This window comes from Macaca nemestrina, chromosome 10 (genome assembly GCF_043159975.1).
Source record: "Macaca nemestrina isolate mMacNem1 chromosome 10, mMacNem.hap1, whole genome shotgun sequence".
Taxonomy (NCBI): Eukaryota; Metazoa; Chordata; class Mammalia; order Primates; family Cercopithecidae; genus Macaca; species Macaca nemestrina.
Genome location: NC_092134.1, coordinates 123,649,073 through 123,668,233, shown reverse-complemented (window position 1 = coordinate 123,668,233; position 19,161 = coordinate 123,649,073). Strand labels below are relative to the sequence as shown.

Sequence of the window (19,161 nt, the reverse complement as noted above, 5' to 3'; positions counted from 1 at the left end):
CTTTCTAATAAAACTGTAAAATTGTCTTGATAGTATTCTTTTTCACATAATACTAGGAATATGACTATCATCATTATATTAAGTTTATTGATACCATTGCCTTGCAGTGGATACTTTAGAGCTTTCTAATTGTGCAAAGCTCAATTCATCTTAGATAATATTTTTATTTTAAACTTGATAATATTATACTGAAATAGAATAATTTAATCCACATTTCAAGAGAACAAGAAAGTTGTTCTAAAAAAAAAAAAAAAAAAAAAAACCAGGCCAGGAGCAGTGGCTTAGGCCTCTAATCCCAGCACTTTGGGAGGCCAAGGCGGGCAGATCACCTGAGATCAGAAGTTCGAGACCACCCTGGCCAACATAGTGAAACCCCATCTTTACAAAAAATAGCTGGACCTGGTGTTGTGCATCTATAATCCCAGCTACTCAGGATGCTGAGGCACAAGAATTGCTTGAACTCTGGAGGCGGAGGTTGCAGTGAGCCAAGATCACGCATTGGCACTCCGGCCTGAGTGACAGCAAGACTCCATCTCGAAAAAAAAATAAATAAATAAATAATAAAAAGCAGGTTGATGATCTTTAGAAATCATCCAAGGTTTCAAAATTTTAAATCTGCTACCTTGATTAGCTATGAAAAACTTAATATTTTAAAATTTGTTTCCTTTTTTATCTATCTCAAATTTGATCAAAAATATTGCCAACATTGTAGATATTAATCATAAAATCAAGATTTTCTTATAGCTCAGGGGAACATTCACAGAACATTTACAGCAATAGATTTTTGTATGAGAAAAAAAAATTTTAACTTTTTCCTTTTTCCTTAAGGCCAAGGTATGGCTTCAGCTTTAGGGAAAAGTTAAATTCACACTATCTTTCATGGACCATTACAGGAATTTTCCTCCAGCTTTTGTTTTTCTTCAAGATCTGTTAATAATTTAACAAAAAAATGTTTCCAATACATGTACCTTACGAAGTTATTTTTCCTCCAGCCTATGGAGGTATTTAAATTTAAAAAAAATTTCTAGTAAAAGGTACTAAGGCAAATACTGAAAATATTTCTGGAAACCAAATAAATTGGTTTTTAAATGAATATGATTATGCTTTCCTAGAAATATGTAATTAAGTATATTCTTTATATTCTTGCTTTGGTTTTAACTTCTGAAAGAAGGCAAGTGCCAAATATTACAGTTCAAATCTTACTTTTTTATTTTTACTCTGTTTTTCGCTTTCTGTTTTCCCTCTTCTTTTACTATGCTTTTCATGACTACAGTTTAGCTTTCTCTGTTGCAGAAAAAAGTTGTCTTGTCACTATCACACATTTTATTTTAGCTGTCCCAGTGACTCTATATGTAAATTTCTAGAAGGTTAGACTCACATCTTCATTTCTCAGCCATTCTACATAGTGTTTCTTTTTCACAGCATGTAGTCAAAATATTGTTTATAACAGTGACCTTATTCTTTCCATCTAACTTAGCTTCCTTCCTCCTCTTCACAAAACAAACCAATATAAAAATTAATTCACCTTTGACATTGGGCCATATAAAGGTTTTCCTTCTGATGTTTACTGTCCGAATCTCTAATAGTCAGTTTTAAAAATAGACTGTGTTTATTGACACACAAGATTACATACACCCCAGACATTAAGGGACTCACTCAGATCTCAACCTTAATGCCACTGTGTGGTGAAATAGTGCAATTATGATAAGACATACTGCATTCTCTGCGTACTTGCAAAGGGTTTTCATGAATGCCCTGTTGCAGGAAAACTAGTCAAGAAGTTAAGGTATGAGTGTGTGTGTACGTGTGTTGTGTGCACACACATACAGGCCATAGGCATGATCTTTTAAGATGAGTAGTTCATGCTTATATAGGATGAAAACAAAATGCCAACTAACTCCTAGAATTTATGCCTACCAGTAATTGTCATTAATTAGTATAATTTAGTGCTCATGAAACGGAAAGCTTTCTTACACTGACATTTTAGCAGCAAGATGTGGTGAAGCTGAAAAATGAAGGAGTTGATTATGTGTCTGCTCCCCCATCTGGCAAAATGTCAGGCTTTACACTGCCATGGCATGCATGGCCTAAATATGAAAAAAAAAAAAAAAAGTTCATGTATGTGGGAGAAGTGGTGCCTAAAAATCTACCTTCCTACTTAGTAGGAAAATTTAGTGTTTGACCTTGGTTGATGCCATGATGTTTTTCAACTGTTTTTTAGGCTTATTCTCAACCAAAACTAAGCTTTCTGCTTTACTTTTGAAAAGGCTTATATAGTAAAGGAGAGTCTTGTAAGGTCTTTAAGAAAAAATATAAACGTGATGAATGAGGGTTATCAAAATAGGTGAAGAAAATGGCAGCAGGAAGTTACGGACCTATTTTTATCTGGTACTCATTTCTATTCACTCTATAAATATTAATATATTCTGCTGTCTACAGCATGAAGAGGACCACAGTCAGTTTTATCTGAACCAACTTCTAGAATTTATGCATATTTGGAAAGTATCCAGGTAAGACATTTTATATTTGTTGCAAGATTACTTTCTGATTGAATTCTCAAATGTCAAATCTCAGTATTTTTCAGTTGATTGTAAAAACCGTCCTTTCACTGGGACTGAGGAAGCTAATGTTCTTTTAATAGGCATATTCTGTTAATAATTATCCATTCTTCAAAGTTGTTCAGATATATTTGAAGAGCTGCTAACACTTTGCGGAACATTCTAACATCCATTAAAAAAAATCTCTGCTGCTGGTTATTACATTTTCAAGGACTTGTTTTCCTGATTCATTTTGTGACTTTGGGTTTGCATATGTCACTTAACCTCTTTGTAAAACAATTTTAATACTTCGAAGGTAACCATCTCCTACTTAATTTGTTTCTGAAATCCCTGAAAATAAATGGTATATCATAAATAGAGGAGTGTAAATTCAAATTGGAAAACTCGAGTGAAAACAAGTGAACATATCTTACTTCATTCTTATATCTAAATGTATGCATGTATTATTTGGAAGAACAGACTTATCAGGTAGCTAAACTGGGAGTTTGGGTATATCTACAATTAAGGCTGTTGTGAGCTGAACCAGGAGAAAATGTAGTGTGGGAGATACAGGTCATACATCTCTAAAGTAAAGCCTGATATAACATATGAGCTAAATTTACAATAGCAAAGACATGGGATCAACCCATATGCCCATCAGTGATTGACTGGATAAAGAAATGGCACATATACACCATGGAATACTATGCAGCCATATAAAGGAATGAGATCATGTCTCTTGCAGGACATAGATGGAGGTAGAGGCCATTATCCTCAACAAACTAACACAGAAACAGAAAACAAAACACCACACATTCTCACTTATAAGTGGGAGCTGAACAATGAGAACACATGTACACATGGAGGGGAACAACACACACTGGGGCCCATCAGAGTTGTTGGAGAGGGAGAGCATCAAGATAAATAGCTAATGCATGCAGGGCTCAATACCTAGGTGATGGGTTGATAGGTGCAGCAAACCACCATTGCACATGTTTACCTATGTAACAAACCTGCAGGTCCTGCACACGTTTCCTGGAACTTCAAATAAAATAAAATTGGCCAGGCGCAGTGGCTCATGCCTGTAATCCCAGCACTTTAGGAGGCCTAGGTAGGCGGATCACAAGGTCAAGAGTTCAAGACCAGCCTGGCCGACATAGTGAAACCTAACTCTACTAAAAATACAAAAATCAGCCAGGCATGGTGGCATGTGCTATAATCTCAGCTACTCGGGAGGCTGAGGCAGGAGAATCACTTAAACCCAGGAGGTGGAGGTTGCAGTGAGCTAAGATCACGCCACTGTACTCCAGCTTGGGCAACAGAGTGAGACTTCATCTCAAAAAACAAATTGATTAATTAATTTAAAAAATAATAAAATAAAATTAAGTTTAAAACATAAATAAAAATATGAGCTAAAATTGGTTTTAGTGACTATGTTGGGTAATGATTTTGTGAAGTTATTATTATATATTTACATATATTATCTCATCTAATTCTTTCTAAAACTCTGTGATAATACATATTATGCTGTTTCAAAACTAAAGAAACTGAAGTTCTGAGAGGCTAAATAACTCTCCTAAGGCCATTCTGGTCATCAGTGGCAGGGCTACAATCAGGTCTGCCTGAAATTTACAAAGGATATTTTCTTTCATTAAACTATTGTGTTTTTCCATGTGCCCTTCTCTGCCACCTTTCTCCCTAAAAATATCCATCTTCACTCCATAAAATCATAGAATGGCTAGGACTAGAAAGGACTTTAGACATAATCTAACACCAATTTTCGTTTTATAGATAATTACAGGATTCCACCATAGATTTCTGTTGTATAACATATAAACAAGGTCTGTAGTTTCCTTTTTCCAAAATAAATCTACCCGGGGGCGGGGGAAACAGAGAGAAAGGCAGAGAAACAGACATACACCTCAAATATGAGAAGTTTTTCAAAAAGCAGGAAATCCTTGGGACACAAAGGACTATTTTGAAAGGGTTGGTGGAGGGTTGTTGCACGTTTTAAGTCACTACTACCTTGGGGACAGAGAGGCAAGCCAAGGCTGTGAGAAGACAGTGAGAGAAGGAGGCTTTCATTCTGTTTTTGTCTTACCCCTGCCATTGCCTGCCCCCTAGCAGACATTTGATGGCCAGTGTGCAGTTGCAGGGGTCCAGAGGGTTAATGCAGGGCAAAACAAAGTTCTGCTGTAGCAAGGAGTAGAGGAAACATGTCTGGGACAGCCTAGCTTCAGACTTTACGCCTCCACCCCTCCCTCCAATCCCAGGGCAGTGGATTACAGTCTGGGGTGATACCATCTCCCAGCGCTATTTCTTCTGTGGTAAGGAAACTAAAAACAGAAGTTCAAAAACTTGGCAACCATCACAGAAATATTTAATCCCATAGCCATGACTAAAACCAAGTATCTAACTCTCAGTCAGTGCTTATTCCACTTCCATCATGTTCTGACCCTTCCCCCCTTATCTTTCTCAAAGGGTATCTAACACAGAGACATTCTCAGCCTTATAAAGGCCACTGTAGAACTTTACTTTTGGGGATACAACGCTTCCCTGCCTGCCCTCCTCAGAACGCCGTATTGGGTCATCAAAAAAAATCAAGCACTGGATGGCAAGGGCTTTGATTTCAGCTCTTCTCTTTTATGACTCAACTTCCTCTTAGAAGGAACACCTTCACTAGTTCCTAGTAGTTTTTCTCTATAAAATAGATACAATATCCAAAAACAAAGTGCTGAAGTGGGTGCATTCTTGGTGATACTAGTAGTTTCAGGTTTTATATAAAACACTGCCATTGCCCAAATCTTTAGTTATTATTTTCCTCCCCTTTCATTGTCTTTTACATATTCTATGCATTTTGTCTTTGAACTGACAGAGGGACTTCAACTAAAGTGATAATGTAAAAAAAATGAGAATGCAGCTACTGTAAAAATAATGGTGTATTTTTTCATGTTGCGTTTTTGAGTTGTGTGACTTATGATTCAATTTAAGTCAGGAGTTTTCAAGACAAATAAGAAGGTAAAGTCAATAATGTTTGGGAAAATAATTTTTGAACAGCGAAGCTCAGAAGAATTTCTGCTCAAATTGCATGGCTTCTCCCTAAGCATAGATAAAGCTGGAGTAATAAGAGAAGCTTAGGAAAGAAAAATGCAGAGGTTTGGTGTCAGAGACAGCCCCATATATTATAAATATAAGCCATTAATTCCAAATGCAATTATCTACAAGATTTTGCATACTTAATATTTCTTGATGTTAATATATGCCATTATCTGCTTATGAATCCCTTTGCAACTTAGTTTGAATTAAGAGTACTTTTATATAATGATCAGCCTTTGAGAGGTTTGCTTAATTTATCATTAATTCTTTGGAGTTCTAAGACTTTCAAGTATGTTTGTAGTCTATCAAGTTATACAAACTTTATAAGGCACCCTTCTGAGATGTTTTTAAAATTATGTCAACAATAATCCTTTTTATACCATGCCTACGATAGTATCATGGGCAAAACAGAATTTGTGATAAATGTTTGTGCTAAAGGTAATGTAAGTTTTCCCATCCAATTTTAAACAAAGTTTCTGTTTTTTATTTTCCAGACAATGTCTCTTAACAGTCATCAAAAAATATGACTTCCACCTGAAATATCTATTGAAAACCCAGGTATTGATTTTTGTTACTTTAACCATCAATTCAGTAAGCATTTTTAAAGCACCTACTACTTTTCTAAAACTGCAAATTTTGAAGATGACAAAAATGAATAAAACAGAGGATCTACACTTGAAAGGTTTTCATTTCAACCTGGAAAAATAGACGAGTAGAAAGGCATATGCAGTAAAGTGCTACAGCTGCTGAGGAAAGACTGTATGTATACAGATGCATAAGAAAGAATGGTCAGTTTTTTCCATTTCAGCTGAATGTTGACAAATGAGTACTGCATGTGTCTCCCAGCCAGAGAGGGGCATTGTGAAGGAAGGTGGGGAGTAGAGATAACTTTCAGCAAAGAACAACATGAACAGAGGCACTTTGGGAGGCAGAGGCACGCAGATCACGAGGTCAAGAGAACCAGACCATCCTGGTCAACACGGTGAAACCCCGTCTCTACTAAAAATGCAAGAATTAGCCGGGCATGGTAGTGGGTGCCTGTAATCCCAGTTACTTGGGAGGCTGAGGCAGGAGAATCGCTTGAACCCGGGAGGTGGAGGTTGCAGTGAGCCGAGATCAGGCCACTGCACTCCAGCCTGATGATAGAGCGAGACTCAGTCTGAAAAAAAAGAGAGAGAGAGATAGAGAGACAGAAAAGAGTCAGGAGCCAGCCTGGTGTGATTAGGAAATTATGACATTTGAAATGGCTGTTCAAATGTTAGAGGTTGGAAAAAAAATCAGATGAAAGAAGCAGACAGGGGCCACATTACGTAGGATCTTATGGACCTTTTATGGCCAATTTTATGATTTTCTACTTTGTCCACTTATGACATGGAGCCATTAGGTAGAGTAGTAGAATGACTGATGGATGATTAGAAGGACATTTCATTAGCACAAAAAGATGATGAGGGCATGGACAAACACTCTACTATAGGGATGATATGAGGGGACAGATTCATAAGAAGTGAAAATGTACAATTTATATAATTTGGTGACATTCTATGTGCCAAGAATAACTCAAAATTCCCAGGCTGCTGACTGACTCCGTGGAGACATCAATTCACTCTAATAGTGAAGAGAGAAGGTAGCATGGCTGAGGAGCGATGAACTCAGTACAAGACTGTGGCAATTTGGTCACCTATTGGGCACTGAAGCTGTGATCTCCATTAGGTAGATTATTTCTTACAGCTTCTTCTTCCAGGGAAGGTTTAGCCTTCCACAGATAAAACATCATATTATTACAGAATATTGTGAGTCAGGGAACATTTTTTAAACAAGTGACTTCTTTCTTTCTGTTAAATAATTGATTCCTGATATAAATAAAAGGGTACATATCTCAGATAATAACTATTTGTAATATCGATAAACATTAAATATATCTGAAAATAAATTCTGTTTATTGATGTAGATACTGAAATTGTATGTGACTTCCATATAAATATCTAAAGACATGGAGATTACAAATACAAGACTTACGTTTCTCCATAAAGTGTAATCCTCTCACCCTAATTCTATTTTTCCTACTCCAGCCTGGTCTGAGTCTGTAAGTTTAAAATGTGGAATGTGAAAAGAATCCACAATTAGCTTGTTTTAAGTCTCATAAAATGTTATGGTTACTACTTCTAATTCAGTCTTGTGAGAGTCATTCTTTCTCATGTAGAATGTGAGACTTACCAGGTTACCAGGATATATTAAGATTTAATTCCTAGAGTATTTTTGTCTCTTTACTATGTGTAGATATACTTTTGAGGTTATGGTAACCTACTCATGAATGAATTTTAGTTGTCTAAATGTCTCAGCACTGCTCACATATCATAGACGTCTTTTTTCACACACAAATTATCGATAATTTATAACAGTTCTTAATTTCCAAATTCAGAAGCTTGATCTTATTACTTATGTATGAAGCCTCCTATATTTCTAGTTTGAAAGAAACGATCAACTATTGTAAATTTTTCTAATATGACTTAAAAGTTGGCAAAATACCAGAGAAATACTGTCTTTCCATTATCATTGGCAAATAGCAATCATCACTCACAGCTAAATTATTTTCTAAATAGGTCACAGTGTATGCGATTTTCCAGATGAACTCAATCAAAACAATGAGCTCTTTAAATGAGATTTTTGCCTATGAAGCATCAATAGTAAATATCTTAGAAATGAGGACAGACTATGATATTATCAGTTCACAATTTTGTGCTTTCTATTTATTTGACAAGTACATCAAATAGCATTTCATCTTGTCCAAAACAGTGTCAATTGGAAAAACAATGTTTTTTTCATATCTCCCAAACTTGGATTATTACACATGATTTGAAAAAATAACAAGCATGCAGCTGAATAGGTCAGACATTCATTATTGAATAATATGAATATATTCAATATTATTGAATATTATTATTGAATAGTATGAATATATTCAATATTATTGAATATTATTATTGAATAATATGAATAAAGTACCAAATATTTTCTTTCCTCACAATTCTTATTTCAACATATTTTAGATGATACCCATTTTAGGCCAGGCATTCTGGTTATTATGTCAGATGGCTAGTTTTGTATGTAATTTACAAAGAGCTTTTTCACTAGATATTTTTTCCTCTCTTCTGTTCCATTAAAACCCTGAACTATAGAGAATATTTTTGAATTCATTCTGTATTCTTAATTTCATAGAAATTGAATAATATGAATCCAATAAGAATTTCAGAAAAATCAAGAATGGAAAAAAGAGAATCCCCCCCTGCCCAAAAGGTATTACTGAATGCTTACTTCATGCGAATTATGAAACTGTTTACTCACGGAAACCAAGAGAAATGGGAGTTCAAACTATACTCTGAAGTTGCTGATGATCTAGTTGGAGAGACAGCCTGTCCACATAAATAATATACACAATGGTGTCTACACAGAGCAAAGCAATATAAAACTAAATTGTAGCCTTGCAGAAAGAATCAACTTCTGATTTAAAATCACTTCTTCCTAGTAGTCTCTAATATGTTGTCTCCAAAATCCTTTATTAAAATGCCAGTCAGGATCATGGTAGGAAATCCCTACCATGAATGACAAATTTACACTACAATCTAGTAATTGTTGAATTTATTGTAAATTATGTGGGCCAGGGTTGAAGAAAATCAATTGATGCTTCAAAACTTGGTTTAGCTTCATGAAACATCTATCTAGTCAGAAAATAACTGAGAACCCCTAAGTCCTTCTCCATCTATCCCATGACTCAGAGGCTACACCAAGTAGACAACCAGAAGAATATGACATCTTTAGTGTTTAGGTTTAAGTAACTCAGTGAGGAGGGCAAAATAATACTTATTTCATACTTGCTCAAGACGAAAATCTAACTGTATTCATCTAGAGAGAGAAAGAAAATTCCATATACGAGTAGAAAGAAAGAGGACACATAGGGATTTTATATTTAGCTTGTTTTAAACTGAAACTCTCTTGGTTACAAGCAAATCTATTGTTAGATTTTCAGAGTTCCAATTTCAAGCATAATTTAAGACTAATGGTAGTCTAAGACAAAATTTAGGAGCAGAGATTCCAAAGTCAGATAAATCTATAAGTCAACCCTCCACCACTACGGAAGTTTTGTATTCAACCTTCCTCAGATTTATATGATTCATTGCTAGAGTGAGGATAATAAATATAATATAGTGATGTTTTAAATAATTAATGAAACAATGGATATAATGTTCTTAGTATAATATAGTGATGGAAGATAAAATGTTTTTAAGAAAAGATAAGTACCCGTGTTTCTTTATTGTTATTATTGCTACCGTTTCTATCACTATCACTCAAGTAGAGGATTGTATGGGATCCAGAAGAAAATTTTCACAAAGTTGATTTGCATTCAGAATTGAACATAAGAAAAGGTGAGAAATGAGCAAAAAAGTGTAATAAAATCAGACAAAATTAATAGGTAACAAGGAGCAGTTGCAACGTTGCAAAAGAAGTCAAGGAAATAAAGGCAATAAAATCAGAGCACAGGAAAATGAAGCACTATTGCAGAACTGTAACTGACCTTAGCAGAAATAAAGCACAGATTGAAACTACTAAAAGTCAAAGCTATCATGTATAGAACACTCTCAGATTTCAAGAAGTATAAAAAAATTAAAAGTAGATTCTCAAAGTAGAAGATAATCACTAGCCAACATAATTTGGGTTGCTAGTGAGATGGAGAACACTAGAGTGTTTTGTGCGAAGGAATAACATGATCTGACATTCTACTGGTGATTTATGTGGTAAATTATATAATACATGAAGAACACACAATTAAAGAATAATAATAGAAAAGCACTCTTATTAAACAATAAGTTAAGGAACAAAATATTTTTGATATCATACACCTGTTTGCCACTTCATGTCTCCTCTCCTCTATGTAAAAGGTCCTATTTGATGAAAAGTATTTTGTAGGTTTTCTTTATCATTTCATCACCAAAGTTTATATCTACTAGCAAGATAAGACATTGATTTTCTTTCTGAGGTCTCCATGAATGGAATCAAACTATATGCACTTTTTGAGCCCTGTATCTTTCACTCGGTATTATTTGTGAGATTTATTCACCTTGTTCCATATGGTTGTTATTAGTTCATTTTCATTGTCGTATAATATTCCATTAAAAGACTGGACCTCAATTTATTTATCTATCCTACTTGTTGGTGTATATTTGAAATAACATCAAGAGGTTTTCTAGAGCACTTAGCTAGGGACATAGATTTACAAGGCAATACCAAACACTTTTCTAATGATGTTTTACCCATTTCACAATATATGAGAGTTCCTGTTGCTCCATTTTCCTGCCAACCTATAGTGTAGTCCAAATTATATATGTTTGCCAACATTAGGTATATGTAATGCTATCTTTGTATCAACTTTAATTTTTCTGACTCAAAAATTCATACTAAACTCGTAAAATTCATGAGTCTTTAACCTTTTTAAAAAATGTAGTATTCAACTGCCCTCTTTTACAACTTACCTGTTCAAACTTCTGCTGATATTTCCACATTTCTGTAGATTTTTCAAATAGATTCATGGGAGTTCTTTATATATTTACCCTTCCTTCAGTTATGTGTATTGTAAATGTCTTCTGCCATTTAGGGACTTTTCACTTTAATTATCTTATTTATTAAGTCACTTTTCTTAAAATTTGATTTATGTAAAATAAAATGCACCCATGTTAAGTGGGCAGTTTGACTAGTTTTCAAAACGTACATAATTATGTAACAACAACTGGAATGAAGATACAAGATATTTCCATTACAAGAAAAAATGCCCAACTGCCTCTTTACAGTAAATCCCTCTCATCCCAGATTTCACACACCAAAAATTTATTTGCTCTCAATTTGGTTTTCTTTTGCCTTTACTTGACTTTTATATAAATGGAATCATATATACAATGTAAGAATTCTTGTGGCTCTACATCCTCACCAGTACCTGTTATTGTCAGTGTTTTAATTTTAGCCATTCTAGTGACTATGTGGCAATATTTCCTTCAGTTTTTAATCTGTATTCCCTCAATGGCTGATGATGCCGAATTACTTTTCATGGAATTACTGCTCATTTATATATTTTCTGCTGTCAGGTGCCTGTTCAAATCTTTTGCCTATTTTTAAAGTTGAACTATATATCCTCTTGTTATCAAATTGTAAGGGTCCAGAACGTTACCTGGATATCAATTAAAGGCCAGGGACAAGGAACCGTAAACTCTTTCCTGCACATGACTAACCGCAATTGTAATCGTTCTAATATGTTCCAGAAGAAAGTTCATTGTGAGGTGTAGGACATATGTATTGAAAACATTGTCTCCCTGTCTGTGACTGGTTGTTGTTTATTCGCTTGCTTGTTTATTTCATTTACATGCCATTCAGAAAGCAGAAGCTTTTAATTTTTGTGAAGTCCAGGTTTATTTTTACTTTACAGTTTATGCTTTCTTATCATATTTAATAAAGATTTGCTACAGAAGTTTGCATACTATATTTTTCAATACTATTTTTAGTTTTAGCTGTTCTTTAATTCTATGATCCATTTCAAGTTACAGTTCTAGTTCTAGACTCCCTATTCTGTTTCATAAATCTATATGTCTATCCTACTATCAGTCAACATTGCCTTAATTACCATATGCTCATGGAAAGTCTTGGTATCAGGCAATATAAGTTCTCCAAAATCATTCTTGTTAAAAAAATTTTGGCTATTCTAAGTACTTTGCTACACTTGCATTGAATATACAGATTGATGTAAGGAAACTTGATATTTTAAAAAATTATATTTTCTAATTCATGAGAGTTCAATTTAATCTGATCTAGTTCTTCATCTACACAGGTTTATTAAATCACTCAGCAATGCTTTATAATTTAGCATAGAGATTATGCATAGTTTATTGAAGTTATTTCATGTTCTTGTCTAATATTTTAAATAATATTTTTATGTTATTTTCCAGTTGTTTGTTACTAATACATGGGAATAGAACTGACTTTCATATATTGACCTTATATACTATGTCTTCTTGAAATCACTTTTTATATCTAAGAATTATTTTTTGGATTCCTTAGGATGTCTACATATACAGTCATGTCATCTGGGAAATAATTTTATTTTTTCCTCTATAGCCCTCTTATTTTTTACTTGCTTTATTATTTAATACTTGCTGAGCCTCCAATAGGATTTTACTAGAAGTAAAATCGCCGCCTTGTTATTTTGAGGGAGAACGTTACAGTCTTTTATCATTAAATGTAAAGTTACTTGGAGGTTATGTTGTAATATAAAAAGTTATCTTTTACTGGGTTGAAAAAGCTTCCTTCTGTATCTGGTTTACTAAGAGCTTATATCTTGAATGGATTATGAGTTTTGCCAAATGCTTTTTGTGCATATGTACAAATGCACATATAGCTTTTCTCTTTTATTCTTTTCAAATTTTAAAAATCTTTTTATTACTGGTATAATTATACTAAGAATTTATAATCTGTTTCATATATTTCTAACTTGAATTAAGTAATATTTTCTTAAGGATATTTGCATCTATATTTATGAGGGACATCAGTTTTTGTTTTTATTTTCATATAATATTGTTAGATTTTGGTATGGGTAATGCTGGCCTCGTAAAATATTAGATAAGCTATTATTATCCGTGCTTACAGTGGAGCCTGTGGTACCATGACATTTCCCTCCGTGTAGGACCTGCTTCATCCTCAGCTTTGACAGCTCCTGCTTATCTGTGCCAAAGAGAAGGTCTCTCTAAATGCTGTTGTCTCTCTCCCAGTGGTACTCCACTCTTGCTTATTTATTACTCAATGCTAGACCTATTTTGGCAGTGGGGACAAGGAGAGTTCTGTGTTGTAACGAACCAATCACAGCCTTAGGCAGACTCTGTGTACTTGAGTCTCAGGACTAGGACTCTTGGAGCATTCCTGCCCCTCCTCCACATGGCGGCCAAACTCTGCCTTATATCTGCAGTTAGTCGTTCGCAGTAAACGAGAGTGTATTGCTCCTTGTCCCTGACCTCTAATTGGTATCCGGGTAAGATCTTGAACCCAAGACAAGTTTCCTGGCCTTTCCCCAGAAGCAAAGTCCTTTTGCTTCTACCCTTCCTTCAACAGCAAAGGAGCTTCTCATCTATGTCCTACTTCTCCCCCAGAGACAAGACTGTTTTGCTTTTTACTTCTCCAGAAGCAAGGGGTTGTTGCCTGGGCTCAGGGAAACACAGGGTTTGCTGCTCCTCCCCTTGCAGCTTAGAGTTTTGCTTCTTATGCAAAAAGGATCCACAGAAGTGGACAGAGCCCCATAACTGTCTCCCAGAAACAGCTGGTTACCTACACACCTGCACCACAGAATATGACTTCAGTTTCCCGCACTGCTTTCAGTATTTTCCCCAAAAAACTGATAGGCATCCTTGGAAAAAAGCTTGCAGGAGATCGTAAACTCACCATGTGTCTTGGGCTTCCTGGTATTCCAAACTGACATGCTAACTCACACCTGGCCTTTAAAAAATCTGTTGAATTTTAGCTAATTTCTTCCTACTCATGTGTATGGTGACCATCTCTTTCTCCTGTGCTCTGCCAAAGTTTGAACATTTTGTGTGCCCCAACTCTCTTTGGAACGGTTTTCACTGTGTAGTTTGGTTTACTTGGTCACTTTGTGACCTCAAATATCAGCGGGGTTCAGAAGAAGTTATAATTTTGTATATTATCTGGATTTTTTCATTGTTGCAGAGAAATCAATGTTCTATATTTTCATTTGTTTGTTTGTTTATTATATTTTAAGTTCTAGGATACATGTGCAGGAAGTGCAGATTTGTTACGTAGGTATATATGTGGCATGGTGGTTTGCTGCACCCATCAACCCTTCACCTACATTAGGTATTTCTCCTAATGCTCTGCCTCCCCTTGCTCCCCACCTCCCGACAGGCCTGATGTGTGATGTTCCCTTCCCTGTGTCCATGTGTGCTTATTGTTCAACTCCCACTTATGAGTGAGAACATGAGGTGTTAGGTTTTCTGTTCCTGTGTTAGTTTGCTAAATAAGAATGATGGTTTCCAGCTTCATCCATGTCCCTGCAAGGGACATGAACTCATCCTTTTTTATATTTTAAGCCAAGTTGCATTTCAAAGCTGTTTTTAATCTTTAAGGAAAAAATAATTCATATTGGCACTAACTACCGAACCTGGAATGAAAAGCATTCTAAATTCTCAATTTGTTTCCAAACTCATTAATTGAATTTGATAATTTTCAGTATGTCTAATATAAATCGAAACTAATTAAAGTTTGTATAAAATTAGGAGATGGTATGCTGTTACGTGGCTGTTTAAATGCATACTGCTTTGGTCTCCATCACAGCTGAATAAGAGACGGGAATAATCAACCACTTATGATGTTATGTTTGGTTTTCCAGAAAGATGCAGGGGAGAAAAGGTTGTTACCCATCTTTTCAAATGTTCAAAATATTTTTCAAGTATGCTTAATTAATTCTAAAGTGTTAGCATATGGTTCCTTCAAGGTTCAGGAAACATCCAATATTTCCAAAGATACGCTTGGAATGTACTACATAAAATAACATCATAGCGTTGTTTTCGGGTTTTCATTAACCCAAAGAAGTTAGAAAGAATTTAGAGGCAGTCTAGTCTAAATCCTATGCAATGCAAAAATCTTCTCTAAATATCCCTGATTGCTCATATACCTGAATCTAGAGCACCTTTCTACTCAAAAGGCAGCCTACACAGTTTTTGGACAAATAATTTTAAGAAAAACTTTTCTTAAAATTTTAAGAAAAACTAGAGAGTCAAAAGAACCTCTCTAGGTTTGCAACCATTTGTTCTCATTTATCATTTTAGAGCTACTTACAAGAAATCTCCTCTTTTTACCTGAAAGACCATCAAATACTTGAAATGGTTATAATGTTTTATTTTTTTTCTTTTTTGCCAAGCTAAAATTTTGTAATACTATCAGCTACCTTCACATTGATGTCTATTAAGCTATATAGTCTTCTGGCTTATGTCTCCACACTGCATGCTCCATCTGTGACCCAAACTTTCTCCTCCATCATTAAAATAATAAAAGTTCTGAAATGTTATGCACCCAGCATTCAACTTTTTTTCTCTATATTCTCTCTCGGGATAATCATATTCAAATTTTTGTCTATGTATCACCTCTATGAAAATGTTGCCCAAGTCTACCTTTATTATTTCTTGAAATAGGGTGCTCACCCTACTGCATTTTGTATCTGTAGGGGATCTCATAATGCGAATTAGCCATCATAGGGTTTGTAAGTTTTAAACTGATATTCCCCTTGTACTCTGGTGTGTGTGTGCATGCATTTGTATATATATGTGTATTTGGGAAAAAACTCTGTAGGTTGGTATAGAAAAGTGTTTCTATACAATGATTGTGCATTTACTTCTGCTTGGGTCCAAAAAAGTCACAATAGCCTAGTGTAATGTTTAACATAAATTCCTACTATGATAGTCCAAGTTAATACTCCGGAGACACAGAGAGCACAGACTAGGGTTCAGTTTCTCAGATAATAATTTTCCTTACTCAAGGACTGAGTAGAGAGAGGCTTCGTCAAAAGTGTTTCTGATCAGTAGAAACAGTTTTTCTTCTCCCACCTTTACAGGTGGCTGCTATCCAATGTTTGAGGACTATTTGAGGATCTTAGCTCCAGTCCTGCCCCTTCCCCTACTTTCACCAAGTGATTTAGTCCTAAGATTTCAGCACGTTTCCCAGTGTTAGCAATAAACACCAATCCTACAGCTGAGGATCTACATCTAGTCTGATATTTCCTCCAGGCCATTGCAGCATCACTGTTGGAGCTACTGCTCAGGCTTGAAGTTCCCTCTAAATGTCTGCAACCCTAATATTTATCCTACCTTTCTTATAGTTTGTTTAATGTTTATACACACACCATGTGGTGTGTGTATGTGTGTGTGGTGTAGTGTGTCTATATTTTCTCAGTCCACCAGTTGCTAGAGATAGAACTCCATTGCATTTCCTCTGGGAAGCTCAAAACCTATGTATCAAAAAATATTCACATCATGATTCTACCAAAAATCTTCGTTTTGTCTGTGTTTCTGCCATAATGAATAGCACCTGTATTCTTGGTTTCCAAAATTTGGAAATGAAATTTTGGAATCATCTTAAATCCAACCTTTCTGTTGGTTCTCATATCCAATTAATCACCAACTCAATTTTTACAATTGCAATATTTTGCTTCACATATTCTAGCAATCTCAGTTATGCATGAATATAATGATTATCTTCAGAATGTAAATATTAAATCAGATAAGTGGATCACATAAGAAGTAGTGCAAGACTGGAGTAATAGATTGAGTAAATCAGCTACCAGCTACCTAGTGACCCAAGTCAACCCAGTATTTAGTAATGTTGATGAATTTTCACAAACTCATGTATCACACGTATTTACTTAGAACAGAGGAATGAAAAAATAAACATAGAACCTAATATGACTTTTCCGATTTTTATGATTTTCTAATTTCTATTCTATTAGTTATCTGTGCATATACAGTGTCTCATTTCTCTTATAAACTGAAAGATTGGTGTGAATGAATAAAATTAACTAGTTAAACATTAAAATTTAGCCCTCATTATCTGCCAGGCACTATATTTCATATTTTATCTAATTTAATCTTTACAGAAACTTAGTTATTATTCTCACTTCACAGAAGAGGGAGCCTAGGGACAAGAAAGTTAAATACTCTAATGATGGCCGCAGGTAGAAAGGGGCAGAACCAGGATGTAAACAAACAGATCTTGACTTCAGAGCTGACAGTAGTGTCTATGATGCTCTTCTGAATGAATACTGTATTAACAGTATATTAATAGTAAGATTGTTGTCCTTTGGTAATTTTCAAGTTATCAAGTACATTCTCAAATCTAGTATCCAAACTAAACTCCAGTTTGGATAATATACATTGAAAATGTGGTGGAACTCACTTTCTAGTTATGCAGAGTATGTGTCTTTTGATTCAATTTAATAATGAACTGGATCTGGTAGCCACATCACAATATTGACTTATATTGAGTTAACGCATAGTAAAATAAATGATTTTTTCCATTTGAATGACTCATAAATTTTTCTTCTCCATGTTATTATTGGGTAAATATATTTTTTAATCCATGAAAGACTTAAAATAGATCTCAACTAAATTGCATCTTTTTACTTTTAGCTCATTAATAAAATCTGTAGACAATTTTTGGAATCCTCATTTTGTCTTTTATAGTATTAATTAGTTATTCTTCAGGTTTTTGTCATTGGTTTCAGGATTTGTAAAATTACATATCAGAGATACTGGCAACAAATTTAAAAGTACATATCATTTTTCCACAAAAGAAGCAAAGTATTATCCCATTAATATAAAACTTGCATTGTGCCGGGCGCGGTGGCTCAAGCCTGTAATCCCAGCACTTTGGGAGGCCGAGACGGGCGGATCACGAGGTCAGGAGATCGAGACCATCCTGGCTAACACGGTGAAACCCCGTCTCTAATAAAAAATACAAAAAAAAAACTAGCCGGACGAGGTGGCGGGTGCCTGTAGTCCCAGCTACTCGGGAGGCTGAGGCAGGAGAATGGCGTGAACCCGGGAGGCGGAGCTTGCAGTGAGCCGAGATCTGGCCATTGCACTCCAGCCTGGGTGACACAGCAAGACTCCGTCTCAAAAAAAAAAAAAAAAAAAAGAATTAAAAAAAAAAAAAACTTGCATTGTGTCTTTGTATTGACACTTTGTTAAGAAAATGTAAGGAGAATTAAAATCTTTTTATGCTGTGAACACATATCTTTGTATGCAAATAAAAGGAAAAACTCTGTTCCATCTCTTCTTAAAATAAACTGTTGTAATTTTCCATTGGAATGATGGTCGTGCTGGTGACAAAACTGATGTTTTTTGAGAAAACACAATTGTTAATGATAAAGACAAAGAACATAAAAACCTTGTAGAGTGAAACATGATTCACACAGAATCAAAGAAAAGAGAGATTTCTCACTATAGTTAATGGCAAAACATGGAAAAGAATAAGGTCAAAACAGAGAAGGTTTTTTAAAAATAAATGCTTATTTAAGAACATGTGCACATCTGGGATATAGGACGGCTAATGAAAAATTCTTAGAATGGTGACCATAAAATCGCTGTCTCTCTTAAGGCCAGCCTGCATTGTTGATTTTAGGAATTTGTCATTGCTGTAGGCATATTGGGCCATTTTTGTGTTGCTATAAAGAAATACCTGAGTCTGGGTAATTTATAAAGAAAAGAGGTTGAATTGGCTCACAGTTCTGCAGACAATACAAGAAGTGTGGTGCCAGCATCACCTTCTGGTGAGGGCCTCAGGAAGCTTTGCAATCATAGCAGAAGGTGAAGGGGATCCAGGTGTCTAACCCGTGAGAGCTGGAGCAGAGGGAGGCGGGATGTGCTGCACAATTTTAAACAACCAGATTTTGTGAGAACTCCCTCACTATTGCAAGGACAGCACCGAGCCA

The 19,161-nt window shown here is 35.1% G+C and overlaps 1 protein-coding gene across 2 annotated transcripts in view; it reads left to right on the top strand.

The window, feature by feature from the left end:
* Window positions 1-19,161, top strand: part of LOC105481413 (phosphatidylinositol-4-phosphate 3-kinase catalytic subunit type 2 gamma) — a 421,186-nt gene that overhangs the window by 76,306 nt on the left and 325,719 nt on the right. For both annotated transcript variants that reach the window (XM_011741018.3, XM_024792846.2), the window contains 2 exons: window positions 2,440-2,510; window positions 6,128-6,191. In XM_011741018.3, the coding sequence (XP_011739320.2) occupies window positions 2,440-2,510; window positions 6,128-6,191 (135 nt within the window). The remainder of the gene's footprint in view (window positions 1-2,439; window positions 2,511-6,127; window positions 6,192-19,161) is intronic.